Source organism: Grammomys surdaster, unplaced genomic scaffold (genome assembly GCF_004785775.1).
Source record: "Grammomys surdaster isolate TR1022 unplaced genomic scaffold, NIH_TR_1.0 257, whole genome shotgun sequence".
Lineage (NCBI taxonomy): Eukaryota > Metazoa > Chordata > Mammalia > Rodentia > Muridae > Grammomys > Grammomys surdaster.
The window spans coordinates 1399851-1421131 of NW_021604698.1; the positions used below are offsets into that span (position 1 = coordinate 1399851).

A 21281-nucleotide genomic window follows, 5' to 3' on the forward strand; every position below is an offset into this window, starting at 1 on the left:
CTGTTTTCTGATGTCCAGGGTCAGGTCCAATAGAAGCAGCTGTGTCTGTGTGTGTGGCAGGAGATGGAGCATCTGAAGGTTGCTTCTCTGGAGCTGTATTGGATGCACCTGGACTTGACAAGATGTAGGAAATAAGATTAAGAACACTTGGAGAAAAAAGTTTTTTTTTTAAGATGTGCGGGGCACCGTCTCGCCGAAAAGGAGAATGCCACGCTCAGGATTCTTCTGACAGCAGTTTTATTGTTACAGCTCTTTTAGTGTTACAGCTCTCTTAGATGGTAGTGTTACAGCTCTCTTAGATGGTAGTGAGGCGACGGACGCCAAGCCCCAAAAGCTTATGGCTTATATAGAGCTTTAGGAGACGTGCCACACACTCATTGGCTCTTATGATGTCGCCAAATTAGCATACTGGTTTTCGCGCCTTGCGCAGGCACACATTCAAGCAAGGCTCGCAAGAAGAACCAGGAAGCAGGAAACCGGCGCCATCTTGCGATGGCGGACGCGGGTCCTAACAAAGATGTACATTTGAAACCCAGAGGGATCCCACCCTTTATTATAGGTAGTAAGTAGGAATTTTAGGCAGATGTACTTATCTGGATGGTATCCATGAGAGGTAGAAATGAGTGGGTTTCCTGTAGCTTATAAGTTTACAAAAGAGATAACAGCATGAGTTACCAACACAAGTAGTCTTTCAACTGAGATTAGGTAATGAGGTAACAGATAATATCTTTGAAAACTTAGCTGTCAATGTAGTCAGAAGTATGGTAAAGAGTAAACAATCTACCAGTTATATATTATTTTTTAAAAAATGACAGAGTCCACTAGCCAACAGTTCCCGTGGTTTCTATAGTCTCTTGGGCGAAGTCAGTCTTGCTTCTAAGAGCAGAAGCCGCAGGGCTTTTTTCTGTGGAATGGGTACACATGATATGAGAAATGACTTACCTTTATTTAGCCAAGTCATTTGACTCAGGACGTCCCGTTGTGTTTGTCCACATGCAATCTAGGCTGTATGTTCTAGGAGTCCAGTGTCCAGGTCTTCTGAAACCATCTTGGGCTAACTGTTAGAGGCTTTGGGCATTCTGTCAGCCATAAACTTAAAATATATAATTAGCAGACTTCTGACAAGATTGAGAGCCATTAGGATTGGTTGTAACTGAATAGAATTGCAGTAGTAAAAATCTATCAAGACATGTTAGGAAAGAGTCTTAAATAACTTTGGCGAGTTGTATAGAAGAGAAAAGCACAGTTTTGTATTAGCAAAGAAGCATTTTTGTTAAGAAAGCTGGATGGTAAGGCTGTCACAGGTTGGAGCTGTGAGTCACGGTTGCTTCAGGTAGGTCAGGTCTGTGGGGCCGGCAGCATAGCTGTAGGGCGGGTCTTCCTGCTGGCAGCCGGAAGTCGCTGCTCAGTGTCTCTGGCAGCAGTGAGTAGAGAAAAACAAGCATGTTCCATATAACTCCAACGTTTACAGGTCCTAGGTGGCAGGATGTAAGGGGAAAACCCAGAGCAGAGCTAAGAACCATAGAGGGAAGGGACCAGGCGAACCGGCTGACGGATCGCAGAGGAGGCGAGGGGAGCTAGCTGGGCCCTGGACCCGCTAGCTTTCCAGGCAAGGTGCTGGGACTGAGGTTCCAGTTGACCCGCAAATGACGAAGGAGGAGGAAAGGGAAAAGGGCGCGAAAGACTGGCCCTTGGAAGAGACACCTGGGGACTATGGTTGGAACCAGTGCTCCTGAGACAGAGAGAACAGTCTGTCCAGGCCTAGCCTGGGGTACTCAGCAGCGAGAAACTGTCTCGAGAGGAAAAGGGGAAGAGTCTCATCTAAGGGGAGCCGTCCTAGAGAGGTTCAGGGAAGGACAGGGTTCACTCTAGCTCAAGGAATCTTTCCTGGGGCCATGTGGAGGGTTACTCTGGCCAGTGGGGGATGGGGAAGCTTACCAATTCTAGGCTAGTGTGTGTGGAACCTGCAGACATCCGCTAGAGTCACAGTAATTCCCCCATTTTGGTTTAATTAAAAAGAAAAATTAGAAAGAGGTGTGGGGCAGAACCTTGGGTGGGGAGCAGGCAGAATACATAGAAGGGGAGTAACGGAGGTAAATAAATGCACGGATATAGGGGATTTCCTTCCATTTACTGGACTGTTGGCAATATGTATTAAGACTCCGTAAAATAATGGGGTCTAGGGTGCCATTACATGGCCACGTGGTCATCCCATTGTCTAAAGGGTACCCAATCCAGACTTTATTGCAAAGACGTATTAATTTGGAAGGCCTCAACTCAGGCGTTAATCATAAAGATTTGAGGTTTTTCAGTAGACAGCCCAGTGGGGTGTCCGCCGGTATGGACGAAGACGATGAACCCATTGAGTGAGCGTTACCAAACTTAGCTTAGCGTCTTAAACTAATCTTTGGCAACAGAGATCAGGCACTGCTTATAATAATCGGGCCGTCGCGTGATTAAATAAGGGCCTCGACTGGGCTAACCCACCAGAAGTTAGCCAGTCAGGAGATAGCTCGGCTGGTACCAGCTTTTTGTGGAGCTGCAAGAGCTGAGGAGGGGTTACGAGCTATTCCGAGAGGGGAAATCACTCAATCAGTTCAAGGTCCTAGTTGAATAGCAGTTGTGGTTCGGCTAGAGGCCAGACACATGTGCTGGGGCAAAAAGCAGCCCTGTGGTCCAGGAAGCGGTGGCCAGATGCAAACCCGGAGTCCAGGGACCCTCACATGAACCAGAAGCTCTCTATGGATTAAAAGCCGGTGTGTGCATGAAATTGTGCAGTCCGGTACCTGGAAGGTGGAACCGAACCGGGGACCTGTGTGTCTGTCTGGGTATCTAGGCCACACAGCAGAGACTGGGGGAGGGGTGGGCCAAAACGGCACAGCTCACGTGGTGGAAGTTCGGAGAGTCTCAGCAGACACAGTGAAAACGGCGTGTTGCGCAGGGGTATAGCAGTCACGGGCTGGTGGAGCTGAGGCTGAAACGGTGGTATGGCTGCAGCGGCGGGAATGGCGGACCACGTGGGCCTCGCAGCAGCAGCAGATGAAGTCTGAGTGGTCATTGTGTCCATCTTGTACGGTCGCAGCAGCTGAGGTCCCCGAAGTCTTCGTATCCGAGTCACGGGACCAATGAAAGGATTTCCACAGCGCAGCTTGGGACAGATCACAGCAGGCCAAGATGGTTCCACGAGGGGAGGTTTATTAAGAGAGTGGGAGAGCAAGAGGAGAGAGAGAGAGAGAAGTAGAGAGGAGTAGAGAGGAGTAGAGGTCAGCCATGACCACGTGGAGAGAGGGGGAAGAGAAGGGGAGAGGGGAGAGGATAACCTGCAGGTGCTCAGGGTTGAGGAGCAAGAGAGAGAGGAGGGGCCAAGCAGCCCCTTTTATAGTGGGCAGGGTTACCTGCCTGTTGCCAGGTAACTCTGGGGCGGAGCATACCTAGCTGTTGCCAGGTGACTCTGGAGGTGGAGTTTAACAGATTGCTAACAGTATGAGAGACATATCAACATTGCAAAAAAGCAATTAACATTTTCAATTTAATTAAAAAAAAACCTCTTAAATTATTCACAGTACCACATTAAACATGACCAGGTCATCCACTCCATTCAAGGTACATTCTCCAATACAGAGAAACTTACTTGGCTACCCTGGATACCCAACATTGTGAGAATTAATGTTTAATCATCATCATCATCACAATAATAATAATAGTAGTGAAAATAGTGCTATAACCTAAAGAATTTTAAAAAAAGCGTTAAAAATAGAGACAACATTTTTTTTTTTAAGGAACCAAGCAAGGAAGTACTATATTAAGTCACTCTTGGTCAAGTGTTTATATAATGCAATGTGGTAAATATATATTGCTTAACATTCAATTTAAAGATTTTCAAAATGAGAATGGCTGTATTTATATTTTTTTCTATTTAGGTTTATGATCATCAATTAGAAAAATATGTCAATTTATTTATTTTTTTTGCACACCATTTCTTCACTATTAATCACATTTGTATATATCATATTTTAAGCAAGTACATCTTATTTATGGTGAAATAAAGTCATACTACTATGTATATATAAGGACAGAAACAGAATGGAGTGCCTGTACCTAAAGATCCAAAACTAGGGGAAGCACTCCCCCAGAAACACTCATGGACAGCAGATCTGACACAATAATATACGGTGTATTGATGATAAGATAATAACCAGTGCACTGTGGCTTCCTTACGGGCACGTAAGAGGAACCCCCGAGCCGCAGCTAAAAGCAGCTTATATACCATTTTTACAGAGTTCACAAGGACAGTTAATTACTTCTTAAACATTAACCATAAAGGATTTCAAACAGCCATTCCCAGGCCCAGTTTCTAGGTAACTCCAATTTGCAACTTACCTTTACAACAATGAGGGTTAGCTTAAGTGGCTCTGTTTACCCAGGTTTTCTGTGTTAAGCACCCAGCTTCCTGATTACCCCTTATCTTGGGCCCTTCCTCTGGAATGTGTCTTTGGAATGTGCTCCTCTCAGGATGTGTCCTGGGGTAGTTAATGTTTGAGTGTAAACTGAAATTCAAACTTAAGGGTCTTTTAATTTTAAGTTCAAGCTGAGACCTGAAATTCTTACATTCTTACATGGCATTGAGGATTAACTCTATCTCAGTACTTTGGACCTCGACTATTTTTTTTCTAAAACAGAGAAATATGTCTCTCTTCTTTAAAACTTCAATTATTGTACAGAAAAGTGACGCTTTTGAGGCTTTGTTGTGGCCCAAAGCTCAAGATAGGTATCTAACACACCCAATTTTGAGTGAGGCAAAAAAAACAGTTATTTTTTTAGTAAACCAATGTCCCTTATCTTTGAGGGAAATATATTTTCCTTACTGCAAAGAGCACAGTAAACTCTTCTAGGCTTCTGTGATTTACTGTTAAGGAAAAAGGGGCGGGGGGAACACTGTCTCTCCTTTGTTTTTGTTCGTTTGCTTCAATACTTTTCTGCCAGCAACTAGCCAAAGCATTGGCATGTATCCAAGGCTGAGTCTTCTTACTCTTAAAAACTATCTCCAACCCCTCTCATCCCCTGCTGCTGCCTTATAATTATTTGTTGAGCTCCTTTACTGCACTTGCTGGCTTTTTGTCACCCAACTTAGAAGACCTTGCTTTGCTTTTTTGTTTGTTTGGGTTTTTTGATGTTGTTTTGTTTTGTTTTGTTTCTTTTCTCTACCTCCTCCAGGCTTCTTCTTGGATTTTCATCTTACAAGCCCTATCATTTCCCTTTCAAATTTTAGTAGCAGTATACTTGGTCTTCACTCTAAGCTTGTTTGTAACTTATTTCATTAATGAGACCAAACAAGGCTAAGAACTCCCAAAGGGTTGACATTTCAGATTTGTATTTGTTAGTTGGTTTGTTTTATACTCATAATGGCAGTAAAAAGAAATCAGCCATGGTATTATTTCACTATGTTTAGAGTAATAAGAAGTTACATATCAATATCAGGAAAAACGTTAAAGACTCAGGTCTCTGGTAATATTCATGATGCAAGCAAATTTTGATGATAAGCTCTAAGATGATAAGGGTTGTCTTAGTTACTGTTCTATTGCTGAGAGTAAATGCCAAGATCAAGGTACCACTTTAAAGAAAAACATTTTATTGTGGCTTGCTTACAGCTTCAGAAAGTTAGCTCATCATCATCATTGCAGAGAGAATGGAGTCAAGTAGGCCTGGCACTGGAGAAGTATCTTAGCATTACAACCTTATCCCCAAGCAACCAGGCAGAGAGGGAGACTTGGACTGACTTGTACTTTTGAAAACTCGAAGCTTACTTTCTGTGACACTTCCTCCAACAAAGGCACACCTAAACTTTTTAACTATCAAGAAGGCACTTTTTAATCTTTTCCAACAGTTCACCATTCTGGGAAACAAGTCTTCAAGTTTATGAGCAATCGGGAGGTCACTCTCAATGCAAGAACAGTATAATCATATAAATAAGAAGGAAAGTATGGTGGTCAACCTGTGTACCACTTACTCCAGGAGGATTTTGACAATAGTTTATGACAAAAATTTGGAGGTGTATATAAAGAACTATTACCTATTTTCTGGTCCCCCATGAAAGTCATTTTTCACAAGGCTGGGCATTTAGACAAAAGCCACATCAGGGGCTTGAAGAAGGTTCATGCTTCTTAAAATATGAGAGTCCTCCTTCTTATCCTGGCAAGAGCAACATGAAGGTCTTCATTAACATATGACTGTGTTACCTACTAACTTTCAAAGTCACTGCTAAACTCTAGGCTCCCTCAGTCCCTGTTCATAAGTTCAAATGCTTTCTCCAATTCCCTCTTAATCTTGTAAACCTTTCTTGTCACTTCTCCTTGCTTTCCCAGGAGACCATCTCTCCAGTTTGGAATAAACTTTTCCCTTTTTACCCGTGGAACACTTTTAGTTTCTTTGCTCTGCCACTTTTCATTCATCGGGTGACCACGAATAGATTTGTTCCTGATTGACAAAGTTTGAATTCACACTAGAAGAGCATTTCTTCTGGGGCTAGCGAGGTTCCCCAAACTGATGTTAGTATGTGTTGATGAAGTGTGGGAACAAAAACAGATATGGAAGAGGCAGTCACCTGCTGTTTTCATAGAAAAACAAGAGACTGGAGATAATGGATGGGAAGGAAATGATTTCAGGGATACAGAACATAAAATTAGAGTTACATGGGGGAAAGGAATATTTGCCAGCAAACATTGTCATAATGGAGCACAAGAAAACCTGAAGTTATAATAAGGAACCCACTGTTATTGCAGTAAGTTCAGGGTAGTCTAGGGATTCACTTAGAATACTCTTCCAAAGGTAGAGTTAAGAGAAGCCTCACAAAACCTAAGCTGCAATATAATTTTAGACAGTTGAATAACTTTTATTATATCATCTAGAAGGATGGCAGGTGCTTCCTCCCAGACCTAAATATTACCCCTTCTCCTATGTTAGCCAGACTAGCCCCAGCCATATAGGTGTAGATTTGTATATCAGCACCTTGGAGCCTCTCTTTACCCTTAGTGGTCCTGAGTGATGAAGGTAGCCATACCTGGGTGGGCCCTTGACAGACTCGTTTAGGCTGAATGCCCTATCTTGGTTCAGAGTATGGTGCTTACAGCTCCAATATAGCCACCTATTCTAAGAAGGTTCCTCAGTGAAGACTAGGTTTGTTTGGTATTGGAGAAGACTAAGGTCCTTGGGCTTCTCATTTAAACTGAAGCTGGGTTGTTTCTTTCTGCAGTTGTAGAAGCAGGCTGTTTGTGAATGTAAACATATATTGAGCAGTATCCAGTGGTTGGCTGGACAAAAGGGGAAATCATGAAGTCTATTAGTTTGCATGGTAATCATGCAGGAATTTTCATAATGAAATTACATTAAAATATTTGGCTAGTTCAGTGCATGTGTATAGCATCGTTCTGGATATTTTATAAAATAAAAAATAGACGTGCAGAGTAGTTAAAATTAGAATAATTTTTATATCAAATTAAATCAAGTTAACATTCCTTTATTTTTTGAATTGCACCTAATGGATAATGCATACAAATCTACATGTATTAATACATGTCACATATATGTATATTATCAGCATAATCTGTATTTAGATTAATATATTAAGCATATAGAGATATATAATACATAATATATAGTAACAAAATATAAAAATCTCTACAGCAGGTAGCACTAAAAGATGCTCATAGTACAGTGTATGGCACATTCTCATTCTGACTGACCCTAGTAATTACCAGAAACTGGACTGAATATAACTATTTACAAAATGAATTTCGTGGCAGAATTTATTCTAAAAGCTCACTATGAATATTATCTAATATATATATATATATATATATGCCTAATTTAAAAATAATTATACATAGGAAAACAAACATACCATGTCAAGAAGAACTTAGACACAATTCTACTCAGAGAACAAAAAAATATTAAAAATTTGAACTATTGAAATTTGCTATAAATTATTTAGGATTATTGCTACTACTTGATTCATAAAACAATGATTACTTTGTGTTTACATTAAATATTGTATTTTAATAGTGATAACCTCATTAGTTTCCAAGGGCTCAATAGGGCTGAGTTAGGTAAATATCATAGTTTAAATAACTGAACAACATTAAGGATAAGCATATTCTTAGACTGTTATTTGCACAATGAAGTAAGGTATTTCCATTGTTGCAGTTTAAATACAAAAAATATGAGCATATTACTGACCATTTCTTAGAGATTTGTTATTTTAAAATATAAACACAAATATATTTATATACAATATGATATTTAATATAAAATATGTATATTATATAAACAAGCATATGTATATGTGATTTGTATAATATATTCAATACATATACTTAATATAAAATGCATTTTTAATAGAACCTCAGATAGTCTAAGGAAGGAATATATCAATGGGTTCCTATTTTTAAAATTTAATGAGATAAAGTGTATTGTATTTGAAATCCACCTATTAAGCAAATATGAATGCATCTGTGTTTATTTTAAACTGAGCTCATGATATTTTTTCTAAGAGGAACAATGCATTTTGATTTGTTTAATTAAAAGCATTAGTGAATATATACAATAAAACAGAACCCAAAACAAACAACAACAAAAATGTCCTATCAACTTCTGAATCATTCCTTTACCAGTAATAAGCATTTTCAACAAGGATAACACATAACCTGACAAAGGTTTGATGTCGTACATTCCATCAAAGTAAACATAACCTTTACAATTTGTTTTCAATCTTGTTTCACTTTTACAAATAGACACAGCAACGTGTTCAGTCACAATCTGAACAACATGCTTTGGTAATATTACTGGAGAAAGTTTTCTTGATAAGCATGTACCAGAATTGTAGAAAAGTGTAAAAACTCTTGAAAAGCTGGTCCAGAGGTCTGCAAAGGGATCCTCAAAGTGTCTCAGTTTAGAAAACTTGCAAGTAGCAAAATGTGAACTGATAGTAGTAGAGTCTTAAATGAAATAACCTAAAGACAATTATAAAAATATTTTCAAATAAAAGTACTGTCTTGCTATCATACAATATTATACACATGAATTGAGTAAAACTTTTCTTTCTATCATATATTTAAATAATTATGATTTAATTAGAAACAAATTATGAAGAAAATGTAATTCAACATGGCTATATAATATACCAACTGCTTTGGCTTCATTGTACTCTCCTCATCATGCATATGGAAAAATAGCTGTTCTTTGAACTATAATTTATCAATTTAGATCTGTATATTAAAACTAATGAAAGTTTCATATAAAACACTGTTTATGGCATTTTGTTTATAGAAAGTAGAAACCAATTTACTTTAATTTTAATAATTAATTACATTCTTATTTTTATTAGATATTTTATCTACATTTCAGATATAATCCCCTTTCCACATTTCCCCCCTCCCAGGGACCCTCTATCCCATCCTCCTTCTCCTGCTTCTATGAGGGTATGCTCCCACCAGCCTTCCCACTCCCACCTCTACACTCATGATTTCCCCCACATTGGGACTTCCAGCCTTCACTTGACCAAGGACTTTCTCACCCATCTATGCTTGACAATTTCATCCTCCCATACATACAAAGCTGGGGCCATGGGTCCCTCCCTGTGTGCTCCCAGGCTGGTGGTTTAGACCCTCGGAGCTCTCCTTGGTTGGTATTGTTGCTTTCCCCTTGGGGCCACAGACCCTTTCAGCTCCTTCAATCTTCTTTCTCACTCTTCCATTGGGAGCCACATGATCAGTTCAATGGTTAGCTGTGAGCATCCACCTCTGTATATGTCAGGCTCTGGCAGATCTCTAAGGAGACAGCTATATCAGGCTCCTGTCAGCATGCACTTCCTGGCATCCACATCAGCATCTACATTTGGTGACTGCACATGAGATGGATACCCAGGTGGAACAGTCTCTGGATGGCCCCTCCTTCAGTTTCTGTCCCACACTTTGTCTCCAAATTTGCCCCTATGAGTATTTTGTTACCACTTCTAAGAAGGCCAAAACACCCACACGTTGGTCTTCCTTGTTCAGCGGCTTCGTGTGATAAGTGAGTTGTATCTTGGATATTGCAAGCTTTTGGGCTAACAACCAATTATAAGTGAGTGAATGTCATGTGTGTTCTTTTGTGATTGGGTTAACTCACTCATGATATTTTCTAGTTCCATCCATTTACCTAAGAATTTCTTGAATTCATTGTTTTTAATAGCTGAGTAATATTCCATTGTGTAAATAAATGTACCACATTTTCTGTATCCATTCCTCTGTTGAAGGACCTCTGGGTTCTTTCCAGGTTCTGGCTATTATAAATAAGGCTGCTATGAACATAGTGGAGCATGTGTCCTTGATATACATTGGAGCATCTTCTGGGTATATGCCCAGGAGTGGTATAGCTGAGTCTTCAGGTAATGCTATGTCCAATTTTCTAAGGAACCACCTCAGAATTTCAGAGTGGCTGTACAAGCTTGCAATCCCACCAACAATGGAGGAGTGTTCCTCTGTCTCCACATCTTTGACAGCATTTGCTTGTCACCTTTTGATCTTGGCCATTCTGACTGGTGTGATGTGGAATCTCAGGGTTGTTTTGAATTGCATTTCCCTGATGACTAAGGATGTTGAACATTTCTTTAGGTGCTTCTTGGTCATTTGTGTTTCCTCAGTTGAGAATTCTTTGTTTAACTTTTTACCTCACTTTTGGTACGGTTATTTGGTTGTCTGGAGTCTAATTTCTTGAGTTCTTTGTATATATTGGATAATAGCCCTCTGTCAGAGGTAGAACTGGTAAAAATCTTTTCCCAATCTGTTGGTTGCCATGTTCTCCTATTGACAGTGTCCTTTTCCTTACAGAACCTTTGCAATTTTATGAGCTCCCACTTGTCAATTCTTGATAAAGAGCATATGCCATTGTTGTTCTTTTCAAGAACTTTTGCCCTGTGCCTAGATATTCAAGGGTCTTCCCCACCTTCTCTTCTATTAGTTTCTGTGTATCTAGTTTTATGTGGAGGTCCTTTATCCACTTGGACTTGAGCTTTGTACAAGGAGATAAGAATGGATCGATTTGTATTCTTCTACATGCTGGCCTCCAGTTGAACCAGCACCATTTGTTGAAAATTCTGTCCTTTTTCCACTGGACGGTTTTAGCACCTTTGTCAAAGATCAAGTGACCATAGGTGTGTGGGTTCATTGCTGGATCTTGATTTCTATTCAGTTGATCTTCCTGCCTGTCTCTGTACCAATACCAGGTAGTTTTTATCACTATTGCTCTGTAGTAGAGCTTGAGGTCAGGATAGTGACTCCCCCAGAAGTCCTTTTATTGTTGAGAATATTCCTGGGTTTTTTGTTATTCCAAATGAATTCACGAATTACTCTTTCTATCTCTATGAAGAATTGATTTGGAATTTTTATGGGGATTGCATTGAATCTGTAGATTGCTTTTGGCAAGATGGCCTTTTTTACTATATTAATCCTGCCAATCCATGAGCATGGGAGATCTTTCCATCTTCTGAGATCTTCTTCGATTTCTTTCTTCAGAGACTTGAAGTTCTTGTCATAGAGATCTTTCAATTGCTTGGTAGATTCACACCAAGGTATTTTATATTATTTGTGACTATTATAAAGGGTGTCATTTCCCTAATTTCTTTTTCAGCCTGTTTATCCTTCAAGTAGAGGAAGGCTACTGATTTGTTTGAGTTGATTTTATATCCAGCCACTTTTCTCAATTTGTTTACCAGGTTAGGTGTTCTCTGGTGGCAGTTTTAGGGTCACTTAAGTATACTATCGTATCATCTGCAAATAGTGAAATTTTGACTTCTTCCTTTTCTATTCATATCCCTTTGACTTCCTTTTGCCGTCTGATTGCTCTGGCTAGGACTTCCAGTACTATAGTGAATAGTTAGGGAGAGAGTGCACAACCTTGTCTAGTGTCTGATTTTAGTGGGATTGCTCTCATCTATACCTACTATCCTTAGGTTTGGTCTTCTCATTGTGTCCTGAATTTCCTGGATGTTTTGAGTTAGGAGGTATTTGCATTTGCATTTTCTTTGATATTTGTGTCAATGTTTTCCATGGTATCTTCTGCACCTGAAATTCTCTCTTCTATCTCTTGTATTCTGCTGGTGATACTTGATTCTATTACTCCTGATCTCTTTTCTAGGTTTGTAACAAGGTAGTCTCCCTTAGATATTATTTTATTGTTTCTACCTACAGTTATATATCTTAGATGGTTTTGATTAATTGTTTCACCTGTTTGGTTGTGTTTTCTTGCAGTTCGTTAAGGGATTTTTGTGTTTCCTCTTTAAGGGCTTCTACCTGTTTACCTGTGTTCTCCTGTACTTCTTTAAGGGAGTTATTTATGTCCTTCATAAAGTACTCTATCATCATCATCATGGGAAGTGATTTTAGATTTGAATCTTGCTTTTCCTGTGTGACGGTGTATCCAGGTCTTGCTAAGGTTAGATAACTGTGTTCTGGTTATTCCAAGTAACCTTGGTTTCTGTTGCTTGTCTCTTGTCATCTGGTAACCTCTAGTGGTACCTTCTGTCACTATATCTGAATGGATCCTGCCCCTCCTATGATCCAGGTTGTGTTAGAACTCCTCAGAGTCTAGCTGTCTCTGTGATCCTGTGATCCTGAGCTCTTGGGTGGAAAAACTTCTGGGAATCAGGACACCTCTGGGATCCTGAAATCCTGTTGCTCTGAGTGCACTAGTTCCTCTAGGATGGCTCAGGATATGGTGTCTTCATTGGACCAGACCATTTAGGTGTCTGCCCCAGCCAAAAGGAGCAAGCAAGGAGTGGAAGAAGAGTGGTATTCCGGAGGGGCGGGGTTTGGGTGGCTGATGGGTCCTGTGTTCCCCAGGCTCCCAGTTTAGCTCTGGGACATAGGATAGTGGGAGAGGATTCTTACCTGCTGCACTGAGTGCAGTGGTTCCTCTAGGATGGGTCAGGATATGGTGTCTTCACTGGAATAGACCAGCTAGTTGTCTGTTCCAGCCAAAAAGACCAAGTGAGGGGCAATTAATCACATTCTTAATGTATGATCATGACTATATCTTTTTTCTGAATGTAATAACAGGTATATGTCCTCTTACAAAAGAATTAATTGAAAACTGATATGCTTATATCTGCACTTCTATTACAATTTTATGATCTGAGATATATAATGACACTTATTTGCTTGGGAAATCTTTCTGTGTCAAAGGCAATTAATTATACATTGCCTGTAAGCTTTAAATGCATCCTTTCTGAAAATCAATTACAAAACTCATTACTTTAAGAAATAAGCTAATAACTCTTCAAAAATATGTATATACAAGAAGTCTATATCATCATGACTGCATCTTTAAATCATAATGACTGGCAATTAGATGAAGACGAAGAAGGAAGATGGAAGTAAGAAAGATATATAGAGGTGTGTAATATCTTTAATGACGTTAAAAACTTAAGTAAATGTATAAGTAATAATAACATTGATCAATTTACAGTTCCACATAATAGCAATCAACTTTCTCCATATTTTTCCAGAAAATTCAGACCATCAGTGCAATCGATAGAGATGAGTCCATAGAAGATCACCATTTTTACTTTAATCATTCTGTGGAAGATGCAAACAACTCAAGTTTTACACTTAGAGACAATCAAGGTAACTCCTCATTTATAAGTGTTTTGATGCAATCAATGATCTTTTATTCCAATATGTTTATCTAACTGATTATTTATTGTTCAGGCAACATGATACTACTGAGAAACAAAACAAAAGGGTACTTGGCCAAAATTGGAGAATGATCTCAAAGTGAACTTGAAGGACACCGGATCTATTCCTTATATTGTTTCAAACTAGAGAAGCAGAGTTGAAAATCATTAGTGTGGGGGCTAGAGATGTAACTGCTTTGCCTGGTTTATGTAAGGATATGAATTTGTTCTATTACACGTAAATTTAAAATAGAAAGCTACACTTGATTATAAGATATTGGAAACTCTGAAAAGCTCTCAAATATTACTAAGGTTGTGACATCATGTGTCTTTTCATAATTTTCAGAGTCAATTATCAAATTATCTGAGTTAAGTACCAAAGTAAAATGAAGTAATGGTATATACTTAAGTTACAATGAGATTAGCATGACTTAATTATGAATAGGTTACATAAACATAATATTTAAATATCTTTCTTACCTGATAACAAAGATTGTTATTAATTGAAAAATAAGTATTGTAATGTTAGTATTTTGTTTGTAAAAGACAGATTTTCTGTTCCTTCTGGGTAGGAGTGATAAACTACAATATCTTTTGCTTTTTAATTATCTATAGGCAGGTTTTTGCCCATTATATAGGTGCATATTTTATTTTTATACCTAAAATTTTTAAATTTTAAACATACTTGGAATGAAATGAATCTTGCTTTCTTGTTCTTATAAATTTGGTTTAATAGATACAAACATAATTTATGGTTGTCAGAAGGGGTCCTGGTTTGTTTTCTGTTGCTATGATTGAATAATAACTACAACCAACTTTGCCAGAAAAAAAGTTTATTTGCCTTATACTCCATTTTTGTGAAAGCCAGATAAGTAGATTGAAGCACTATTCTTCCTACATTTTTTTCAGGAACTTTGGAACTGATTCAAATAATTAATTATATTATATATATGGGGGGTGTTGGAGGTGGGTGTGTTCCAAATTATTTTGTGCTGGATATTTTAATATAAGACTTGGTTTTTACTTGTACAGATATGATTATATTTAAACATCTTTCCTATAGTACCTATATTTTACAGATTTGTTTTATAACAGTTGAAAAAAGTTGTGAATATGGGTTTCTGTTTTAGATAACACGGCTGTAATTCTGAGCAATAGAACTGATTTTAACCTTAAAGAAGAGCCTGTCTTCTACATGATCATCTTGATTGCTGATAACGGAATCCCATCTCTTACAAGCACAAACACTCTCACTATACAAGTTTGTGACTGTGGAGAGAGTAGAAACACAGAGACTTGTACTAACAAGGGTCTTTTCTTTATCATGGGATTCAAAACAGAAGCAATAATTGCCATCGTGATATGTGTTATGATAATATTTGGTAAGTCATATTGAATGGTACAGAACTTAACTTGCATTTCACTATGTAGGAAATAATTACAAAAATGTTCTACAAGTGTTAAGTTGCACTAAATATGTTTAAAATTTAAAATGAAATGGAGTTGCTTTTAATAAATGTTTGTTTCATAAATGCTCCATTTAATACCTGAAAATTGTTTCTTGGAGGTCTTATATTATTATATGTTTACATTGTTACTGTCTTTATGTAAGCAAGAAGAAGGCATCGGATTCCATTACAGATGGTTATGAGCCACCATGTAGTTGCTGGAAATTGACAGCGTGATCTCTGAAAAAGCAGCCAATGCTGACTGCTGAGCCATCTCTCTAGCCTCCTTGAAAGTCTTTTGTTTTTTTTTCTCAGCTACTTTGTAGTACAGTGTCTGAAATTATATAACGAGTAGTTATGATAACTATTTCAATTTTAATATAGTATATTTTATTTATACTTTTATTTTATTTGAAAACTGTATATACTTTGATGATATAATATATTTCATTGCAGAATGATTATGTGAATAAAGTTAACATAATTATGATCATTATTTATAATTTTTGTGTTGAAGGCACATGATAATTTAATAATTTTAAATATCTAATACTTCATTATTAACTATGGATATGATGCTATGCAAGAAGGCTTCAGAATTTATTCTTTCTAAATAGTTATAAATATAATGTTTTCTGGGATCATTCATGCCATAAAGGGATTTTCTTAATTTTTGAAAGTCAATAATTGAGGGAGTAGCTGAAGGTAGCAGTAGGGAAAATGAACCTTGAAAAACTAAGAATAAAACCTCAGATCAAATTGACTTTGTTAAACTGAATCACAACTTCTAGAGAGTTACCTTGTGGTTTTTTGTTAGCAAATGTAAACACAGTATAGTTTGGGAAAAAAAATATTTCCTGGTTTCATGCAATCACTACTACACAAGGAAGCATAGTAGCATCGAAACTCAGCTGAGGGTATATGTTACTTTTTTCCCAAGAAGGTGAGTTCTAGAAATAGGCTATCTAATGTAGCTTCAGGGCCTTGAGAGTCTTGGTCCATTAGATAGGGAAGTATTTGGGATATTATCCACCTCTGGTTCTGGTTGTGGGAGCTTAGGGAAAGTTAAAAGTATTCTAAGTGGCATCTATATTTCTAGGAGTCTAGTACTAATCATAGATGTTTGATATGGCCTCGTCCACCAGATAACACAGATCACCAAGCTGTTAATTAATTCTACCTTCTATAATTCTGAATGAAAGAACAAATTTTATACCCAGTCATTTAATAGGAAAGCCCTTTATTCTTAATGCTCTCAACAAATAACCTTCTCTCTCTCTCTCTCTCTCTCTCTCTCTCTCTCTCTCTCTCTCTCCCTCTTTTCTTCTCTCTTCCTCTTACTCCCTCTCTCTATTCCCCCTCTCTCTCTCTCTCTACACACACACACGCACACACACACACACACACACACACACACACACATTCAATAGTAATTGGAGTCCGTAGTCTTATCAATCAGGAATAAGGCTACAGTACACATAAAAGTAAGATGTCTTGAGCTCTATTGGTGGCTAAGCAGTTAAGTGCATTGGTGCTCTGGCATTGTTACAGAATTTGAGTTTCCAGTCACACAAGTCCCCATGGTTCCCATCTGCTACCTATAACTCTGACCACATAGAGATCTGATACCCTCTTCTGGCATCCTCAGGCACCTGTATACTGACTTAAAAGAATCAAGTACAATACTCATACACATAAGTTTTACACAAATAAATATTTATAAAAATATTTCAGGTATTGATCAACATATTCATTTCATGTATCAATAATCAAATTAGTATTTCTTTATGAATGCTATAAGATCCTGAGAATTCTTGGTATTATATCTTTTTTAACTGTCTGGTAAAATTCAGTTAAAAAATATGATGTCCTTGAGTTTTCTTCTTTTTCATGGTAGCCATAGTGATCCAATCTCCTTTCTTGGTTATTTGTCCTGAAGATTTCTCATTACTCCTAAGTATGGTCTTGGTAGATTATATGTTCTGTGAATTCATTCACTCATTCACTTTTTCCCCACATTCTACAATTCATCAATATGTAATGGTTCATTTTCTGTCAATTTCATGTTTTCTGTTTGATCAGCTACAATGTCCTCATTTTCTATTGTATTTGAGTGTGGTCTCTATTTTTTTTTATAAGAAACACTACCCAGTATAAATCTCTTGGCTGTAATTTTAGTAAGATCACTTCATATTTGTTTCCAAGGCAGTAACATGAAATATTGAGGAGGCAAATATGATGCAGAACTAAGGAAGGACTGATTATTGTTGATACTCAAACATAAACTCAAAAGCATTGCATCTTAAAATTGCTGTATTGTTACATGCTTTAAAAAGAATCTCCGGTAGAAGCTACTGAGTTTGACTAATCGGTAGTATGATTAGATACTTGATAGTTTTGAATTTCTGAAACTGCTCCTATTACAGAATCCAAATAAGAATGTTCTTTCTTACTGTTTTCTGTAGTTATGATATGATACTCCTATACATTTTCTCAGTTTTTATGGATCATTATTGATAATGTATGATTTTCATAACAATAAAGCATATCAGTAAAATTTAAGCATTCATAACAAAGTGTGAATACAAAGACATTTTTTACACATACACAGACATAAACATTCAGACACACAGACACACAAACACATACACAGACACATACACACACACACACACACACACACACATATATATATATATATTGTAGTCTCTATATAATACCAATTATGTATATAATTGTATATTAATACTAGCTTCAAAAATAATTGTACCATAATTTTTCTTCAAAGAGTATCAAATGTTTTCTTTCTGAACTTTCATAAGCGTGGATCATTGGTCACTAAGTACATTCATATTGAAAAATATTCAATTATTGTTCTTTGTTCTGTTTAACATTGGAACAAAATTAAATTACACTTTGAGTTTTAACTTGAGCAAGATTCAGAATAGTTCACTCTATTTGCATTGCACGTACCTCTAAGCCATCAGCCATAAAAATGGTTGCATTTTATATATTATTTTGCAAATATTACTTACTTATGTCGCATTATCGAGTTTAGGGTGAAGTCTTGAATATATCAAGGAAAAGGATTACAAAATTTTCACTATGCACCATGATGCAGTTATTTTTATTTGTCCATTCTTCAGGATTTATCTTTTTGATTCTGGCTGTGAAACAGAGAAGAAAGGAGACTCTATTTCCAGAGAAAACTGAAGATTTTAGAGAGAATATATTTTGCTATGATGATGAAGGCGGTGGGGAAGAAGACTCAGAAGCCTTTGATATCGTAGAGCTAAGACAGAGTACAGTCATGAGAGAAAAAAAGCCACGGAGGAGCAAGAGTGCAGAGATCAGGAGCCTGTACAGGCAGTCCCTGCAGGTGGGCCCAGACAGTGCCATATTTCGAAAATTTATCCTAGAGAAGCTTGAAGAAGCCAACACAGATCCATGTGCTCCCCCCTTTGACTCACTACAGACATTTGCCTATGAGGGGACAGGGTCATCAGCTGGCTCTCTGAGCTCCTTGGGATCCAGAGCCACTGATCAGGAAGACGACTTTGACTACCTTAATGACCTGGGACCTCGTTTCAAAAGATTAGCATGCATGTTTGGTTCTGCAGTGCAACCCTACAATTAAGGCTTTCCAATATCAGCATGCAATAATTATTAAGGTATATTTAGATGAAATGACAGACTTTTGAGAGAATTTCCTACTCTGGCTTTCTGTCTGGCATGAGATCTGATTTGTAGAATTATGATCTTCTCATGTACACACTCATGGTGACTTCATATTCAACACAGAGGCTGGGAGGGATGCTACTAATCAGAGTTGACGTACAGCTGCAAAGAATGAGTACTACAAAACTGAGATGGTCATCTGGAATATTTCCGTGTAATCCAATGTAGATTGTTAACAATTCTGAAAGTCAAGATGAAAAATGTGTCAAAGAAAGCTGCCCACATTGTTTTCCATCTGTCTGTTCTCTTAGAAAGTATGAAGCCTCTATGTGCTCTAAGCTCATGATACTGTGCAGAGATCAATTTTAACAACAAGGGCAATTCTGAGTGGTTTCATAAAGGCATACAAGTATCTGTTTATATAAATAACCAGTTTTCTTATTGAGATCTTATGCACTATTTTATTAGGAAACTTATAAGATATCTGCAGAGATTACTCTTTAATATTCCAAATTTGGCTCCATTAAATATATAATTTAATCAGAGATACATAGTAACTTTTCTCGTTTGATTACCCTGAGTTTGTACAAAGAAGGAAACCAAGATATATGCTTAGGGGCTCTTATAGATTATTTTTTTTTAGCCACCTCAAATGTCTATCCTTTTCTTGTAAAATTACAATAAAAAAATACACGTCAATATTTACTTGTGATTAAATTATCACAAGTGTAACTGATGGAAATTACAGAAATTTTTAAGTACATTTTGCTTTCTACTGAACTTGAGATAGCTAAATAACAGCTCTACTGAATTCAAATTTGAATTATTATTTACCCGAAATATTATAATCACCTTCACTGTCTACCACTCTTCACAGAAATAAAAATATGATGCCAGTCTCTTCATTTCTTTTCTATTATAGAAGCTTAGCATGTGGCCTACCACCAAGTGCCATTTTAAAATTATTGAATTAGAAATAAGAAGCAATGGAAACTTCTCATTATAGCATTATGGAGGAACTAAGCCGTCAGTCATGAAACTTCAGAGTAAATTAGGCTACATGGTAATTGACAATAAAACACAATACTTTAAACTGACTTTTAAAAAATGTTTCTTATTATATACAAATGAAAATGGAGTTCAAACTTGATATTTCAATTAGAAATGATGTATTGAACACAATGGTTTTAAGATATATAATGTGTCAATTTTTATACTGTGTGACCTTGAACTACACTATGTATATGGATATAAAATATTTCAAATAATTTTCTATGTAGTAAGGCAGTTGAGTAGCTATATTTTTCTTTGTATTGTGAAACATATACACTCATATAATATAATAAATGGAAAGAATATCAATTTGGAATAGGAATCATTTTGTTTGTGCCACAGATATTACTTAGAAGATCATGAAGCAGTCACATTTGACATATATCAGTTAAGATAGTAAAGTAGCTGAGACATTTCCTATTATTGTAGGTCATTACACATCAATAGTGTTATGCTCTTGGCAGGAAAAATTAAAAAGCAGAAATGTTACAAAGGAAAATGTAAAACCTATAATTCACCTGGAGATTTGTGTATTAGAAATTTATTATTCCTATCACAATATCCTACTGTAAAAGAATATTACAGAAATTATAATGAATAAAATCACTCTATGAATGGCCATTTTGTAAATTTTAAAATAAGTGTCCTGGAACCTTTACTGTAAAACTGGAAAGTCTGTTGTACAAAGGTGATTAAATAGAAAATAAATGGAGTAAAGAAAAAAATTAGGTCTAGGGATTGTAGCAGGAATTTTAACCATACCTCCCCACCCCAGCATTTGTATGAACAGCTGATACATGATATGAAATATAGAGTGCCTATTGCTTATGAGCAGTTAGTGTTTTCATATTAGTGAAAAACACTGCAATTTATATAAGATTGTCCAGTACACAGTATATTCAAAAAAGGGAATAATTATATTCATAATTATAGAAAATATATAAAACTTTTATCATCCTACAGAGTAATATATAATATTAGATAATTCATAAATTCCTAGAAACAATAATAAACAGTTTTTGTAGTTGTTTTTTTTTCTTGTAAATCATAAGTGCTGCAAGAATTTATCTTTTCCATGTTGAACACTTTCCCTGATTTTAGAACAGTTTAATAACATCTAAATTAACATCATCATGTATATATTCCAATTTTATGTTAATAAGCTCTTCAACCAACTCTCAGTCTTATATAGAAGCTTCTAATTGCAAATTCTTTAAAATAAGCAATATTTAAAGATAATAGTAGAATTAAAGTATATGAACAGTCCTGTTTTTCAGAATAATTTAGTGCCACTTAATATTGTGAGCTAATTTACTTTAATTAGCATAACTGTGAACTTGAGGATCCATGTAATCTTTATGAACTTCAGTTTATAGTGTATAGAGAAAGGCTGAATC

At 36.8% G+C, this 21281-nt stretch overlaps 1 protein-coding gene across 4 annotated transcripts in view; it reads left to right on the plus strand.

The window, feature by feature from the left end:
• The window catches only part of Cdh19 (cadherin 19), a 95510-nt gene extending 74988 nt beyond the window's left edge, over positions 1–20522 (plus strand). For all 4 annotated transcript variants that reach the window (XM_028775615.1, XM_028775614.1, XM_028775617.1 and 1 more), the window contains 3 exons: positions 13538–13655; positions 14836–15087; positions 18300–20522. In XM_028775615.1, coding sequence (XP_028631448.1) covers positions 13538–13655; positions 14836–15087; positions 18300–18790 — 861 coding nt within the window. In that variant the 3' untranslated portion in view covers positions 18791–20522. The remainder of the gene's footprint in view (positions 1–13537; positions 13656–14835; positions 15088–18299) is intronic.
• Positions 20523–21281: the final 759 nt, after the last annotated feature.